The sequence below is a fragment of the Ips typographus genome, linkage group LG2 (assembly GCF_016097725.1).
Source record: "Ips typographus isolate SLU linkage group LG2, UJ_Ityp_2.0, whole genome shotgun sequence".
Lineage (NCBI taxonomy): Eukaryota > Metazoa > Arthropoda > Insecta > Coleoptera > Curculionidae > Ips > Ips typographus.
Window position 1 is genome coordinate 22,453,933 of NC_138423.1, and position 18,482 is coordinate 22,472,414.

General features: G+C 31.7%; 1 protein-coding gene across 1 annotated transcript; it reads right to left on the reverse strand.

The window, feature by feature from the left end:
• Positions 1-98: 98 nt before the first annotated feature.
• Positions 99-17,375, reverse strand: LOC145724607 (uncharacterized). The gene is made up of 13 exons (XM_081972955.1): positions 17,235-17,375; positions 17,111-17,183; positions 16,643-16,909; positions 16,439-16,572; positions 7,942-8,064; positions 3,724-3,881; positions 3,596-3,668; positions 3,354-3,539; positions 3,123-3,297; positions 2,827-3,065; positions 1,144-1,246; positions 765-1,037; positions 99-649 (listed from the first exon to the last, which is right to left on the reverse strand). Exons 3-13 carry the CDS (start codon positions 16,713-16,715, stop codon positions 525-527), a joined length of 1,662 nt encoding a protein of 553 aa, XP_081829081.1. The 5' UTR covers positions 16,716-16,909; positions 17,111-17,183; positions 17,235-17,375; the 3' UTR covers positions 99-524.
• Positions 17,376-18,482: the final 1,107 nt, after the last annotated feature.

Consider the following 18,482-nt stretch of genomic DNA (forward strand, 5'->3'; position numbering starts at 1 on the left):
ATTCATAAATGTGTTAGCTTTTTGAAAAAATGTTAGCTTTAGCGCAGTCTTAATAAATTCGAATTGGTGTTAGTGCAGGAATAACAAAAAACATTGAACAGATATATCACAGTTTAATAACTAGGTTTCATCTAACCTGTACAAAAAATTATACAAAAACAATTATTACAAGAAGTAAATACAAAGCCCCTTACAAGACATATTTACATACAACATATTTTAAATTAATTGAACGAGTATTTTTATAACAACGGTTTAATAACAACTATGCATGATGTGGTATTTAATACAGTTTTAGTTATTTTATACTAATAATAATTACATAATTTTTACAGACAAATATCTGTTCTACATTTTGTTCAAACTTCAAATGGATTATTTATATTAAATTATGTACAACTTTGAAATGAATGTGGATTAAACATAAAAGTATTCATAATACAATATTTAAACCAATAAAAAAGTGACATTTATTTATATTACAATTTTATTAGCACCATAAAATACAAAATATAACATAAATACTAATCCCATTCTCCTATGTAAACTGTTCCAGGTGGTACTGGAATGTATCCTCTTGATGGTTGAGCTTGAAATCTGTACAGCATGGTATAGTGGTTGTAAGGGGATTGAGACGATCCTGCAGTATCTAAATTACCAAAAAATTTTGTTATTTACACACTCTAACCCTTTTAGACTATAAATTATTCTGTTACAAAAAATGGTACTTTTCATAACTAGTTACATTAAAATCTATCGTTTACCTAATCCACTATCCAAACTTCTGGCACTCCACATACTACTGGGCATCAAACTGGGATATTTAACTTGGGAAACTCGTCTCACGTGTTGTTCCATCGCTGAAGGATGATGATAGTGTTGATGGTGTCCGTAGATTTGTTGATTTTGTATTTGAGCTCTTTGTTGATGTTGATCCGCTTTGCTCGATTTACAGTTGGATTGATTGAATTTCTTTCCCGTCAGTTTGGCCACGAAATTTGGAATCCGCGCTTTCATACCACAATAATATGGATCATCTAGAGTATAAGAATAAAATAATTCATTTAAAATTAGGTACTAAAAATAAATAAGTCTTAGAGTAAACGCATTAAAAAAATAAAACACTTTGAAAAGTGTGCTTACCTGGTTGTTTCTTTATCTTCTTAATTTTATTTTTGTTTTTGGTCGAAGGTATTCGTCTAATTGAGCTTGGCAGTGGTTCCTCTCGAGAACTGTCATAGTCCGGCTACAAATTGTTATTCTTAAAATTATTTTTACATTCTAAAAGTTCTTAAAAAAACATCTTAGAAATGTTCAGTTCATCTGGTTTTCTATTTATAATTTTCCAACACCCTGTGCAGGATTTATCAAAGTAAATTAACAAAATTAAGGAATTCATTCCAGAAGCTTAAAAACTAGCTTACTGCAATTTTTTGCTGAGTTACCTCGTTATACAGGGTGTTACAAATTCGATGCATTATTAGCATTGCTATCTCAGAAACAAAAAGTTGATAGAGCTTTAGTTAAATGGACGCAAAGTTCCGCATTTTATGGATAAATAACTTGGTAAAAACAAACAACATTTTTTATTAAATCCTGAGATATCCGACAAAAACCGAAAAAGTCTAATTTATTTTTTTATTATTTAATTTTTTATTTATTATTGATTTTTTTGGAAAATCAATGCTCAATAGTTTTAAGCTCCGACGTTTCGTTTTTTAGATACCATCATCAACTTCAAATATTCAAATACGAACCTGAACTTTTTATTTTGTTTTTTAGTAGCTACAGACATTAATAATTCTAAAATTTCAAATTTCTATTGATATGGGATCCTAATAAACTTTTAATGAACGGTTTGGGTGGCTAATGTATATACACAGAAAAAAAACCTGAAAAAATGTAGACTTAGTTAAAATCAACGATTATAGAAATTTTAAGTATTCAGATTGCAATGTTAAATAAGACAATGATATCAAAAGTGAGGTTAGACGTCAGCTAAGTTGAAAGGTTAAAAAATATAGAAAACTTTGACAAAAGGACACGTGTTTCTGCTTTTGGCATCACCAAGATTGCAACTACATGTGGGTTCAGTTCAAAAATTTAAAGTTCCAGAAACATCCAGTATAGTATTGATTTAAATGCTTGTAGATTATTAAATATAATCAAATTTAGCTTTAAGAAATTACCTCAAAAATACAAAATTGTCTATTACTCATCATCATCATCATTTCCTGAACGAGGTGTCCCAAACAAGTTTTTATTTTGATTTGCGAGAAAGTAAAAATTATTAAAATAGCGTTGATACAACGGAGTGTAACTGTTTTCACTTTCAACACACTGTATTGAAGTCTTAAATTGGTCAAGAAACAAATCTCATTATCTTTCAAATTGGCTGCAAACCAATCGCTTGCTTAATAAAATTTGTCATAAACACTGAAAGTGTTAGTAAGCAAAAATGAAGTTTTAAGAGATTTTTATAATATTGGTCAGTGCAAGTTATTTTTAAAAGTTGCAAGTATTTTATTACTCCAGATCACACCTTTAAATGATTAAAATTTACTATAAACAAATTGCTTGCTTATACCATTTGCAGTAAATATTCAAAGTAGCAAGCAAAAATGGATCATAACAACATCAATTATGCAATAAAACACTTTCTTATCCACCTTATCCAAACCTTAAAAACTGTATGATCAACATTTTCAATTTCCTCTAAAGCAAACACTTTATCGAACTAACTATGAATAAGGCTAACATTTCCATATTGCTTGTTTTTTCATGCAGACCCAGTACACAATTCAGAACACAAATATCAATACTAACCTGAGGTATATTACAGGGTTCCATTATCTTTCTGGGTGGAAGTTCAGGAGGATGATTTTCCTTCTTCAAAACCTCTTTATTGCTACCACTACTGTAACTGTCAGTGCCTATTGAGCTGTTGGTGTATTGCTGACCATCCAAACTGGGTTTCCCATTAGAGTTTGAATTTTTTCCATTATTACACACCGAGTAGTTTCCATCTTCAATAGGAGTGGGAACTGGTCCTCTTATTTGCGACTCTAAATAATTATAACATCTTTATAAATTAGTTCATAATTGTTGGGGTTTCATTATACCCATGGGAATTTGTGATTTAAGCATATCAATGGCCACTAAATTGACGACCAACATCCACAAAGGACATTTAAGCAGGTCTTGTTCGTTTTTCACGAAAGCTATGGCGCTAAGGCATTGATTTTCTAGTCGTCTTCTGTTCGGATAAGCACGTTTCAATTCGTCAGTTACATTTACCTGAATTATTAACAAATTAGAATTTTTTTTTAACCAACAGATTAAGGTTTTAGTACCTGAAATTTCTTCATATCAAACAATGTAAAAGCTTTATTGGGTGGTAGGGCTCCGTGTGGCAGTTTCAAAAGTTCGGTCGATATGGCACTTTCCTCGTCTAACGTGGTATGTCTAATGAAAATGTTTGAGCGAGACAGTCTTTTAATCAGTATGTTGCCATTTTCGTCCATTTTGATTTTCACACCCTTGCAATTTAAATATTATTACTTTAAAAGCTTTAATCCAGTTAAAGGATACTTACGTGCCCTATATGGCGTCTACATTCCTCCGTGCGTTTATCTCTTAAAGGATTCTCGAATCCTGACAAACCAATCCTAAAATTTATCAATTTTTAATTTTTTTCTTGTATTAGAAGCATGAGTTTCTGACCTGAACCCATCAAATCCAGCATCCGATCCGTTAACTGTCAAAACAGGAGCTCGAGCATAGGCTTTGGCAACTCTACGATTTCTTTCCAAAACTATAACTTTCGACCAGATTTCATCATCAATTTGAGTCCACTTATTTAACACTTCCTGGATATGATCCTAGAAAAAATATTGGTTCAAATGTCAAAGGAGTTATTTGCGGACAAAAACGACCAAACTAACTTAAGAAAAGAAGGTAATAAGAAAAGGTAACGAACGAGGTACTTTATTACTGTCAATTCTTTTATAGAAAATAGAATTTTGTACGAAAACACATCACAGAATTTTGTTTACACACAAATACAACAACTATGTTTAATAAACAAGTTTAAATTAAATTTGAAGTAACTTTTAACACACTTAACGATTATGCAAAGTTACACAACAAAACCGAAACGCTTCGTATGTGAAACTGAAAAATTTTAATTAATTCTTTAAAAGGATGTTACAATTACTCTGTATAAATAAAGTGAAAATTTCACATGGACGGTCAGTGAAATCTTCGGCTATATAAAAGGTCTTGTTTTGCAATTCAGGAATTTTTATGTGATTTCTATGAGACTATCCTTCTGTTGTGTTGTCAACCATTCTAGTTTCAGTGGATGCTGGTAAATACATTAAAACGCGATGATGAAACAACCGTAGCAATGTTGAACAATAATCGATTGAAAGAGTCATCGTATAGTACAGTTTGACATTAAAAGCTATTAAATTCAAATTAACCGGACTTTACTCAGTGTGTTTTTTACTGCGATGAGTTTACTATTCGCATATAAAAGAAATGCAAATAGTTACTGGATAGGTCAAGGCAAATGTTTATTTACTTTTTTTTAACAATCAAAAGTGAAACTAATGCAATATAACTCTTAAAGAAGGATTATAATATTATTGTGCTACTATAATAATTATTATTATTACTAATCATGCAAAAGTCGTTAATTATGTAATCAAGTGATGATCCTTGTTTATGGAAGAATCCACTTAGTCTACATAATAAAGCAGTTAATTTACACACCCTGTACATAACTTAAAGTTGTTGCTTAACGGTACGTACCCAGTACCGCCGCTCTTTTAACATGCAAAATTATTAGCAAGGTTGTTTTATATGTGTAGCAAAACGTTACTGGGTTATGCAATGCATCATTTTGATCCGTTCTTTGTTTGGCGGTTCAGCTATTAAAGATTAGTATCTAGATTGTTTATTTGGTATTTAGATCTCTATACACTTAAATGCCATTATCTGACGATTAATTCCTGAACCTGTTTTTTCTACTCCAATTCATTTCACACGGGTGAATGCAATTTAAAGCTTTTGAGTTTTGGTTCTTTGTGTTTTAAATTATTGGTATTCTTGAGTTTCAAAGAACTAAATGTGGTTCAGAGTGTGAAAAAGTTTGATTTCTTTGATGTGTGTCAATCAAAAATTTAAATAACACAACACTCAAAATCAACTGCATTCCTGCTATTATATTATGTTTTGCAACTTTTTTTTTAATAACTCTTATAAAAAATTGATTGGATGTACCGGGTGATCAATAATTAAAAGAGCTGTATTTAGGAAACGGTACAGGGAAATATTGTATATTATTCCTTTAGGGCAAAAGTACCTTAATGCAATCTTGTAGAACATAAAATTCCATACAACTTTAGTCTGTAACACTTTCTTGATATTTTTCCAAAGAATCGAGTTACGTTTGGTTGAACTTGTTTAAGATCATTTACAGCTCATTTTTGTGCTTTGACATAGTGTTTAAGGGAATATCTCCCTAAAGAAGCCCTTTAGGGCAAAAGTGCCCTAACTGAATTTTGTAGAAAGGGAAATTCCCTACAATTTTTTCACACTTTTTTGACACTTTTCCAAATAACCGAGTTACGCTTAGCTGAACTTGGAAATCTCCCATAATTTTTCTTAATTCATATTTTTTGAAGAATTTTTTTCCCGGCTATTTTGATTTAGTATTTTTCTAAAAATTTTTTACATTTCTGTTCTGTCAAAATCACGTGACACACGCACACAGAATTCCGCCATTTTGTCCTTTTTTTTTTCATTTAAAATATAAATAATCACGTGACTTTTTCATAACTACCAAACCATTTTTTGGGTCAAGTGTTTTCTAGATCACGTGACACGTTTGGCCTAATTTACAAATTTTAAAACCCTTCATGCACTCCTTCATTCAATCCTGAATAACTATCTTATTTGACACATAATATATGGACTTTGTCGATGGACAACCACTGATTTGTTAGTTGGACCGGTAGAGAGCGGAAGATTTCCACTTTTTTGTGTTTTACCGCAATGAAATCACAATTCTTCTTGTTAATTACATTAAATTGTTTATCATTACGATTTTGGCTTCTAAAGCATTATTAGACCTTAAGGTCTGATCAATAGAAATTACATGAAAACATTTTTTCCTCTTTTGCCCAAGTGTGATAAATTATCCAATTGAAATAGTTCTCATAGTAGCACATGTTCTAACCATATTCACGGAATTCGTTACCATAAATTACAAGATTTATTTGTTTAATAAAATAATTCATTACGAAACAAGTCAAACGAATAAATAACAATTACCATAATATTCTATTGTTTACTTTTTTTTTAACTATTTTATTATATTGTGTCTGTGCACAGGCAATTTAGCAGTAATGTGATATTTTTAGAGAATTTTAAAGCCACTGCAATAATTTCAGAAAATTTCTAATTAATGGGTTAGTCTCCTAAAACTCTTAAAAATCACGTTTACAAATCGTCAGAGCTTGTTTAAGAACAAACACATTATAAATAACATGCATTTCAAGAATTGTACCACAATTTCTTTGAATTTGCAATTAGCACTTAAACTAAACCACAAATTTACATAAATCATTTTTTCTACTGCAATTTTCGAGTAATTGGTAAAATTAGCAATGTTAATAAATCATTAGAAAGCATGCATATAAGGAATTAGTTTATTTGAATAATCGTAATTCAATTATTAATGAATTGATCTGAAAACATAATGTGAATTATGGCTAAACCACTATTAGACAAATTAATAGTTATTATGATATTCAATAAGTTAGCAATTATACCTCAAAGTGGGAAAAACAAGGGAATATTGATGAGTCTATTACACATCATACACTAAAATACCTATACAGGGTGGTCCAAATAGATTGTAAGATAATTCAAGAGTGGAAAGTACATAAAAAATAAACTCCAAAGTGTCATATAAACTATAGTCTAAAAGTGCCCTCTAGCGGAGCTAGCGAACTGTAAAAGTGAGGCACCAAGACAATTTTTTAAATTTTAATTCCTAACAAAAAAAGTTACTCAAATGAAATTTGGAATGTATGTTTGCTATATTGTGTATGTTTATTTGGAAATTTTTTCAAATTTTGAATATAATCCGGACAGCTACGGAAGCCGTACAAAAAGTTTGACAGCTTCAAATTTCTATAAGCTATAATTTTAGGACATTCTAATGTGGCACATGTGATAGCCCATACTTTTTCCCAAGAAAAGTTTGTCTTGGCATTACTTTTTATTTTGCATAGTTTTCAGGTACAGTCATTTTTATAAACTTTCCAAATTGTTACTTCAAAATGGTGACAAATTTGCCAAATTTCATTTGGGTTTTTATTGATTAGGAATTAAAATAAAAATACCTGTTTTTTGGGGTACATATTTTAGGGTTTGCTAGCTCTGCTAGGGGGCGCTTTTCGACCATAGTTTATATGACACTTTCGAGTTTATTTTTTATGTACTTTCCACCCTTTAAATATGTTACAATCAATTTGGACCACCCTGTATTTTTTGCAATACAATTCTTACAAAAATTTGTGGTTTGTTCTCTCTAACTTAGATAATACCTCCAAAGATAGAAAAAGTTATGCAGAATAAACACTTATTTTAGTAAATTCCAGTCATTTTGAAATGTTGACAAACCAGTCGGTTATTGAATCCTTTAATAATTAAAAACGTGACAAACCCAATTTAATATCTGAAAACCGTTTGGCAGTAACCATATAAACACTACTAAACCAGCGAGGTATTAATCAAAAAACAGATTGTCTAAAAAAAAAACAATTTTATCGCTACAGTGACAAGCAAACACCAAATGTACTTCACAGAAACAATTTAGTGATTCCAAACCCGAGCGTGTCAAATAAATTTTTTTACAATAGTACCAACCTTAAATAATTTTTCTTTCTGGTACCATACGTCTTCGGAATCGTCCGGTTGTCCGTTTGACAACACGTTGATGTCGTCCCTCGACTTCGACAATATTTTCCTCCTAGACACCATTATAAGCACCTGCAAAGCAAAAAAGTTTCTAAATATTGCGTGAAACATTAACTTTCATGGGTAAATACAAATTACACGATACCAAAATCGTAAGCATGTTTTTACACTTTTAAAGTCCAAATGAAGCTTGAAAAGAAGAATCTTTTTGTAGTCTGTTCACTTCAGGGTTAAAGAACGAAAAAACAAATTTTGCTCTGTCATTTCATATTAATTATAAACTGTCGCCTAAAAGTGTTTCAGTCTAATTGTAATGTACTTTGTTCTCCAGGTCAAGATTTCCGAGATTCTACGCATATTAAAACCATAATGGCAGCCATATAGTGGCTTGAGAATTAATAGTTGAACCTTCGCATATTAACAGAAGTGGCATTTATTAAAAGTGAAGAAATCCGTAAAATTAATTACACGTCTATTAATTCAATTTTTACATAATGACCCTTAAATATACAATTGTAAGCTAATACCGCTGTTAATTTGCCATTTTTTCTTGTTTTGCCTAATTAATTCGTTTGTACCATAATTGGACAGGAGAAAATCGAATTTTTTTCGTTCCGGGATTAAAAGTAAGACGTGTTCTCGATAGACCGTAAGATTAGTAGAAATCACTGATGATGGTAGTAATTTTCGAGAAATTTAAGGAAGTTGTGGTATTTAATTTCATTGTAATTGAAATTGGGTTGCAGTACTGGGTAAAGTCGCAAACATATAATTAACATTACTTAGTATCTAAAATAGTCTAGATATAAGAATATTAATAATGTCAATGTTAACTTCCTACTCTAAAATTTAGTAAAATAATTAAAAAAACAATAATAATAATTACGAAGTTAAAGGACTGAATTGATTACCGAAAATTTTATTACATTATGGAAATTAAGTTTCCTGTAAATCCATATTTTAGGTACTTAAAGTAAATTAATTTTTCAAATTCACGTTAGATCTTGAAAGTGCGTTTTTTGCTGGTGCAAACCTAGTCATGTGTTGAGTCTTTGACTTTTAGTTGTTGAGCGCTTTTACCAGAACTAATAGGTGTAAATTATTTACTTTTTTTAGTGATGGGTAAATTACCAGTAAATTTTCTGGCAGTTCAAATTTTGACGTCGCTTTTTTCCGTGACTCTACCAAATTTTTAAGTGTTTTTTCAGGTTATTGAATAGGAAATTTAATGAGGATTCTAAAAATGTGCTTAAAACAGACATTTTCTTACTCCAAGTGGGTTTTACAGGCGATTTTGTCCCTGACTGTCTGTCCGAGTTCAAAAACTTCAGACCACAATTTCAACTGATTTAAATATTTTGTTCCACCAAACCAGTTTTTCCTAAGTAATTCAAAAACGGTAAAAGTTTAGACAAAAAATGTTCCTAATCACTCCTTAACCCAATACTGTAAGTTTGGACCACCGTTTATGTTTCCAGTTTACAGCGTGTGCAAGAAAAGTATGATGGTTCACTATTTTTGTCACCCTGTACGAAATTTTTTAGATAGATTTTTTTGCTCTACACCACTGGAAAGAGGAGCTCAAAACGGTTAACTTGAGTGGTTCAACCTCCCCAAACTCCCAAAAATAACCGAGTTACAGGGTGATCCAATTTCATTTTATCAAACCAGTTTCTGCGAAATAACTTAGAGATTCTGGAAGTTTCACAGTCCGTTAGTGCCGCTACTATACAGGGGGTGCATGGAAAATGTAGTGATTCAGATTTATTAGACTTTTCAAATTATTAATGATAGCCATGACAAGAAAATTCCAATTTCAATTAGACCCATAAATTTACTGGTAAATTTTCCTGTGACACTGAATTTTACGTTTTCAATTTTACTTTACCATACCGGTAAATAACTGGTTACGGTAAGTTTACGCCCATCATTATGTAAATCGCAGTTTTGGCTAAATTTACTTCAAAAGTTGCGTTAAAACCATTTTTTTTTAAATTTCAACTTGATGTGACCAAATTTCAACCAAAATGTGATATTTTTAGATGGCATAAAGGAAGTTCTGGTGTGGCTCCTTGTGGAGCAATACAATTTTAGATAAACAACATTTGATGGTGTCAACATAGTTATTTGACTGGCTCATACGACTATATTTACTCTAACTTGGTTCTGCTGCTGTAAATGACTAGATTTACACCAAAATCACCAAGCTGACAAAAACATACTAATTACTATTCTCCATAACAATCATGTTAACTGGTAGACAGATATATTTCACTCTAGTGTTACATGAACTACCGCATTATTACTTATTCCAAATCCACTACATATTCAACACCGATACCACGTAGACTTTCACTCTTGCACAGTTGCGCTTTTAAAATAATCATTACAGAGTGGATTTTAATTTACATAACCGATAAACAGGTTTTGGCGTATTTTAGCATTTCAATCCCACGTTAAAACGTTCAAAATTGTAAATAAAGAGGTACTATAATTTTATGAAAAATTTAGGATTAAGGTCGTGGAGGCCGACAACAAAATTGTTGCGTAAAATGCTTTTAAATGGGTGATTTTTTTGTATATTAAGTAATAATTGGTTAAACAAGAATTTGCATAAATTTGTTAAATAGGTGATGTATTTTACGAGGTCCGATTATTTTGTTGTAAAAGCCATAGTTCGGGGATTATTTAATATAATAATTATTCGTAGTTTATTAGTTGTATTAGTAGTTTTACACAATGCCTTCTGCATTTTGTACTTCACAAGATTTTCTTAGAATATGTTTTTCCAGATTGTTAATAAATATGTCACAAATCTTCAGAGACAACTTTTTCCGACTATTCTAACCCTTGAAATGTTCACTTTGTTGCAAAAATGTTAACCAGCAATTTTTTGGTCTCCAGTTAGTGTATTCATTGAATTATGGAAGAAATACATTAAAAAATTTTTAGCTCGGGACGTAAAGATTAAGAAAAGTATTCAGAAAAATAGTTTAGAAATACTTGGAGGCTGTACATTCTGTAGGAGTAAGAAAGAAGATTATGGAAGAATTTTAATCACAGTTTGACAGTCAGTGTACTTTCCGCTCTTAATATAGAATATACTATTTTACATTTACTCAGATTTGTATCAAGGGAATTAACCACATTTTCTTCATTAAAGTAAAGTTAAAATCATCTATTTGCTAATTTTTTACCAAAGCCTGGCAAAAAAACTACTAATTTTCAATATTTTTTTAAGCACCTTTTGCACTAAAACGCAATACTGCTACTGTATTATTTACAATGTTAAACCTGTTTTGTAAGGTAAAAACTAGAAAAATTTTGCAAAAAAAAGCAAGTTTTATGTCCGCTTGCAAATACTTTCAAATACAATTTTTTTTTTAAACTGCAACTACTCTAAACAGTTTTAAAAGTAAAAAGCCTAGACATGAAAATCTGAGTCAATATTAATTTGCTTTTAAATGGCAATTAACCAACCACGGCAATAACGAAATCACCTGGCCGAAACCAAAATCAAAATAAATTTAATTTTACTTGCGGCTTGGCGGCAATTCAATTTTAAACCGATTTCAAAAGAAAAACCTCCAGATTACCAAATAACTTGTTGATTTTCCATTAATAATGTGTATGTGTGTGTGTTTTGATTTTGCTTTATAGTGTTCCGTAATCGAAACGAGATCACTTTCTTTACAGCCCGAAGCAATCTTTTTACATACATACGGCAAATCTTAACAGGTTGGAGATATACGAGGGAGAAAAATCTGGCGTGGCGTGGCCAATTCTTTAGGTAGGTACTTGCAAAGAGAAAATACACTTGATTCACAAAATGATGAACTTTCCTTTCTCTCATTTAAATTTTCTACTGGTTACGTGAAGATTTATTTGCTTTTCAAGAATTACACTCGAATTTAGTATAATTGTCCACGGTTAATTGATTTCAACTTGCAGGATGCTACTCAATGTATCAGTGAGGTTAACGGAAGTTACCCAATCAGTGCATATGTATTTAATATGCGTGGATTATGAAATATTAGCTAAATTAGTATGGATTGGATTTTAGAAGTAGTCCTTGGTTGTTGAATGGTGTATCAATTAATTATCAAGTTTTTTGACTACATGTACTTCCTGTGCAAGTTGAAAAAAACAAACTTACCTCCTTTCATTTCATCAACAATAAATCCAAAAATGGCGATTTCTCTTACTGCTCACAAACTGTTTGCAATTAAACTAATAAAACAATTATCAAAGTGGTAAGAAAATAATGAAACAGATCGCGAATGAAGAACGACAAAAAACTAACGCGGAGAAACAGACGGTCGCGCGACTAACGCCAGCGTAATCTGGTGTCTTAATTGGCATTCACTTCTTCAACGACGGCGGTACTTTCACAGTAAATGCCACCCAACCTAACTAAGGTCACCTGAAAAGGTAACATGAAATCAAAGATCAAACTGAACGATATAGAACCGAATTTGCACTAGATACTGCGCTTTTGCCTTTCATATTCCTGCATGTAAGAAACTACTAGTTGTTGCAACACCACCCTGTATAGTATATTATTGGCTTTGATTTTATAATTTATAAAGAGTAATTTGTCATGAACATACTGATAGTTTTGTTCACAGTGTTGCTTATTGTCAACAAAAGTATCAATATTCACACTTTCTCTTGTAAAAGATCTAAAGAAGTTGCATAATTCAGAAGATGTAATGTAAACAAAACGGTAATCCAGAGAGAGAGGTCTTCAAAAGATGATAATTGTATAAAGTTTTCCAAATTTTAGGATGGGGATCTTCTAAACTGCAAATACAAGACACAGTGTCCTGTGTCTGATCCATACAAATGCAGAATGTTGCGTTATAAAAATAGAGCAGTTTAAAAAAAAAAATTTAAAAATATGTTATCCAGCAGTTTAAACTCAAACTTTCATATCTTGATGGTAAGTTCACATATGCAACATTTGCGTAAATCAGAGTCCTGTTCCTAGTTTGTGATTGGTCAAAAAAAAAAGCAGGAAGCTGAAAGCTGCTTTTTTTGACCAATCACAAACTATCCACTTTGCTGAGATCTAATGATCACTGTACCTGTAATTGACCATCTAACCAAAATGTTCACTTTACCAAAGTATATCAGTATTTCAATCTGTAAATTAACATGAAAAACATTAACTACTCAATGAATTAATAGTGTTAGTAAAATGGGTAGCTATTTCAAACATTGTAAATTCTAACTTTTGCATTAACAAATACTATATTCTAGTAAAATTGTAGTTTTTTCCAATAGTTGACCATGACGTGTTGATCTTTGTTTTACTATTAAACAGCCATTGAAAAAGTGAAGAATATCACAGACCTTTAATTATTTCTATGGATATCAATAGACTACTTCAATTTCTGGTTTTGAATTAATATGTGTGCAACTAACATAGATGAAAAATCTAGCGAGAAAATAAGTGGTATTTTTTAAATTAATTTGATGCCCGCAAAAGGATTTCCAACAACAAACACAATTTAATACACCCTGTAGAACTGAAGAAAGAATAGGGGCTAAATTATACAGGGTGGTCCAGTTTTAAGTGTCAATTCACCATTTGATAGCCAATCAAAAAATAAGTTGACTTGCATTATGTCATTTTTCTGAAAAACGTTTCTTAAGGAAGATACATCAACTGAACATCCAAGACTTGTGAAAGTCCAAATTTGTACTGAATAGTCTATAGTTGGATTTTTACCTTTTGAGAATGACGTCATCTTTTTACATCTTTGTTTCTCGCATATCAAACATGTGAAATAAACAATTTTACCAAAAAAAGGCACGTTGTTAATTTTGTCGTCCTGTCAAATTGAAAACGTTGACATTTACTGTCACTTTGATTTAAATGCGAGCTACAATGAGAAGGCCCAAATGCTAATTCTAAATGTGCTGCTTTTTTTCGAGTACGAAAAGAAACAGTTTCCAGATGTCAACTGAAACTCTCATGATCACTCATTTTTCATAGCATTTGTAGGTTAAAATTTGTGATCTAATTCCAGACATGCGTGTTTTTTCACCTGCTTGACGTCATTCTCAAAGGGTAAAAATTTGACTATAAAAACCTTTTTACTACTAGGAATGGTCTTATGATTCGCTTTCTCAGACTGCCATCCTCTTTGAGTGTCTGAAACTGGCATTCAAGAACTAAAAAAGTCCGGAAATCAAGACAAAGATTGTATTGTGCATGAAACTCATTTTTTACTACTAAAAATAATATAAAAGTTGACTTTTAATGCTAGAACTGACTTTACTAGGACTAAAGAGAGTCCAAAAGTATATTTTCAAGACTTTAATTGGTGTACAACTCAATTTTCTGGACTGAACAAGTCTAGAAGTAAATTAAATTTTCGGACTAATTTATTTCTAAAAATTAGTTCTCAAGACGTATTATTGTAGCATTTGGTACCAACATTTTTTACTTTTATTACTGAAGAAACTTGACTTTTGGAAATAGTCTTAAACTCGATTTTTCAGTCTTAAAAAGCACTAAAAACAGTCTGAATTTCTTAGAGATGCTACAATTTATTGCACCTATGAGTGTAGAAGTCAATTTAATAGTGAAGAAGCTTGAAATAACATTTTCAAGATTATGGTCAGTGGACAAACTAGCTTTTCGGGCTGATAAGTCAAAAACTTTGTAAAGATAGTCTTGAAACTCGATTTGAGGCACTTTGAGGCCTTAAAACACTAAAAACAGTCTAGTTTATTAAGAAATACCCGAATTTTTAGCACTGAGGTGTCTAGAAGTCGATTTAATAGTGACAAAGCTTGGAATGCCATTTTAAGTCTATGAAGAATGTAAAAATTGTTTTTTAAGTTTGCTATGTCAATAACTTGGTGAAGATCTTCTTGAAACTCGATTTTCCAAGCTGAAAGCAGTTTTGAAGCACTAAAAATAGTCCAGAATTCAAAGAAAATGAAAAGCAAAGTAAAAAGCACGAAAAGATCGTTTTCAAGACAATTTTCATGAATCTAATGTCAATGTCCTGCATCTAAGACTATTTTCAAGACTAAAGTATTAAAATTTGTCTTCAAATTATGAAAACTTACTTCAAATGCAAATTTTAAGCTTCTGATGTCACTTTTCATTAGTTCAGTCACATTTTGGGGTTCAAGTCAATTTTTAAGGTTTAAATGTATGAATTTGTTGTAACAAATTCTTGAAAAAGTAGTTTTTATGTCTACAAGTCAATTTTTAGTATTAAAGTCTCTCGATTTGCATGAAAACTGGTTAGAACACAACTTTTATGCTTCTGACATTTTTAGCTTTTCTAATTCAATTTTCAAAACTAAAGTCTTTTAGTTTGTCTGGAAACTATGAAAACTGGCTACAATAATATTTTTTAAACTTCTTAAGTGAAGTTTCCGTTTCCAAGACAATTTTTAAGTTGGGTTAGGTTAGTTTTGGGTCTTTGACCGTAATAACGTGTAATAAAGTGCTTGTTCCAAATTTGATCAATATTGCTCCAACGGTCTGACAGTTATGACAAAAAAAAACGATTTTTTAAACAGAAATTTGAAGGACTGTATTTTCATTAAGAAGCACTTTTCAGGAAAATGACATAATGAATGTCAACTTATTTTTTAATTGGCTATGGATTGGTGAATTATTGACATTTAAAACTGGACCACCCTGTATAACTAATACGCTTAGTTTGATATACAAGGTACCACAAACTCGTGTGTGTTGGTTTAGTTAAATTAAGGCAAACCAATGAAGTTTTACTGTTTAAAGTTACTCCAGCTTCTTAAGTTTCAACAAATATTTCTCTCATATGCCTTCTAAAATTTAAGTAACAAAAATGGCTTACCTAAATACAATCACATTTCTTTTACAAATCCAATAGTGTTCACAAAACTACTACACACTGCTAACCACAGAACTGACTTACTACAAACGTAAAGAAGAACCGAATGATGTTATAAATTTAATGGGATATCTAATTAAGAAGAAATATCGGTTTAGAGACGTCACGGCTTGAATGGTTGGAATCTCCAAATAAATATGATTCAACGCTAAAAAGATGCTTTTCATTCTTCAGGTATTTGGTTGAGGGTTCAAAAGTTATTCATGCAGAAAAATGTCGTCTTAATGTAGTGTGACTAACAGGATAAATGATCAAACATCCCTAGCCGTAAAGGTCAAAATGTTTTCAAAGGAACATTAAAATGATTGCAACTGTTGACCTTTAGGCGGTCATCAGTTGGGTTTATGTGTGACTTCCGGTTGGAATTTCTTGAACAATCAAAAAATTGACTCAAGAAGATCATTGGATAATTGGGAATTGCAAAAGTCATGGTAGTTGTTTGACCATGGCCCGGTCTTTACGTCCGCCTTACTGACTCAATATATGTAACAATAATGTTCCTCTATGTCATAACTAAAATGTCAACCTTCGTTCTCACATACCCTACTAATTTCCGAAGAATTCCTGGGCAATAATCGTCTGAACGAACGACATTGAGCACGTAGGTGGGTCTTTGTTGCAATTAGGTATAAATAATCATTCCCACGAGTTAAAAATATCATGTATATGTCATCATCTGTAATAAATTCACATTAATTTGAAACGAAAACTACCTGAAGGAACGATCATTGGCTACTATCACAGACTATATAAGAGTGATTCAGAGCCGTAATGGAGCAATTCGACCTTCAGATATGACGTCATATTAGGCAATGTCATCTAATTAAGGTGGGCGTCGGTTCTGTTGGGAAACACACGCCTTTTTATCGTACTTTTACTATTCGCAAAAGCAATATCCGTTTATTCGCGACGTATCGGTATTGTTTATTAATTCAATAAACCGTAAAAGTGTATCCTTGATCCTTGTAGACAGGTGTAACCCATGGACGTCTTCTGTTCACATCGTTCACACACTAAAAATTAAGGTCGTACCACAAAAATTTAAATTAATGCAATAGTAAGGCCTAATGATATCATCAACAGGATTTCGTAATGTAGTACAAACAATTAGATAGGATTTAATATTATTGAATTTTCGGAGAATTTTAAGACAGTGGTAGAAAATTTAAATTTATCTTTCTTTTCAAGCGGTCTAAAATAAGCTTATTGTGTACCTGTACTGCCGGCGTAGAAAGGCTATTTCATATCCTAGGAGGTAAAAAAATAATGTCCAGAACTTGATCCAGACTAAAAGCGTTGCATTTAGAAAAAAGCAGATGAAATTAATGCAACACTTACTTTGCTTTGATTGGCTTGTCAGGCTTGGCTCTGCAATACAATCCTTTCATGTTCTTATTCTGAAATACAGTTTTCCTGAAGGTGTCAGGGCTAAATTTGTGATCAAATTCAAAATCAACAAACGGACTGACACAAAAAGACAAAAACTGATTGACACAACACGGCTAATACGATAACAACACGAAGCTATTTCCAAAGTTGTCTAACAGAGGGCGTATCATGGCTGTCTAGCGTCATCTGTCGATTACGGTTACGCGCTCCGAATTTACACGGAACGCGGTTCTTGAAAATAGGCTTTCAAAAATGTTATCGGCCATTTGCTTTGGTTTTCTGGCTTCAAATCTCCGTTGTTCTATGAGAAAGATATTTTTTCAGTAACCGTTCTATATGTATATTTACCAGTCCGAATTAATCGGTTAACCTGGCTAGGAAACGATACACATCCTATGTTTACCTTATTACGCTTTCACTGTGTCATCTGTCAAAAATCGTGATGTCCATGGCACACTAATTCAAAATTCAAACACCTTGTACTAATCTAATTGCGTTGTTGTATTGTCAAATAAAGTTTCAGTGAAGCCGTAAAGCGACCTAAATCGCCGAAATGAGTGATAGTGATAAAATAAGTTGTACACCACCTGCTTTAGCAGCAATAGCGTCAAATACGCTAAATAATTTGATTCCTGGCAGATCCCGCAAAATGTATGAACGAGCGTACAATAAATTCACCACTTGGGCCAGAGAACACCAAGCGGTCAATTTTACCGAAAATGTTGTATTGGCCTATTTTGCCCATTTAAGTAAATCATTGAAGAGTTCGACAATGTGGGCGCAATATTCCATGCTTAAAGCTGAGCTAAATATTAAAGACAGTAAATAGTAAATATTCTATCGTATAAAAGGGTGCAAGCATTTTTAAAGCGAAAAAGTGAAAACTATGCAGCTAAAAAGTCTAAAACTTTCACCAAGACACTTTTTTAACAGAAGCACCTGACAAAAAGTATTTAGCCATGAAGGTAAGATCCGAAACAAAAATTAATTTATATTCAACATTTTTAGGTTGTTTTAATATACGGCATGTGAAGTGAGTACTTCACGTCCGTTTGAACAAAAAATTGATTTTCAGCACGATCTATGGAATTTTCAAAATGGTCCTAGAAGCCTCTGACGATTTAAAACAACTCTGGGAAGGTTTAAAACACTAATAGAAGCCTCTGGCACTTGTTAAAAAGTTTTCAATAGCATTTG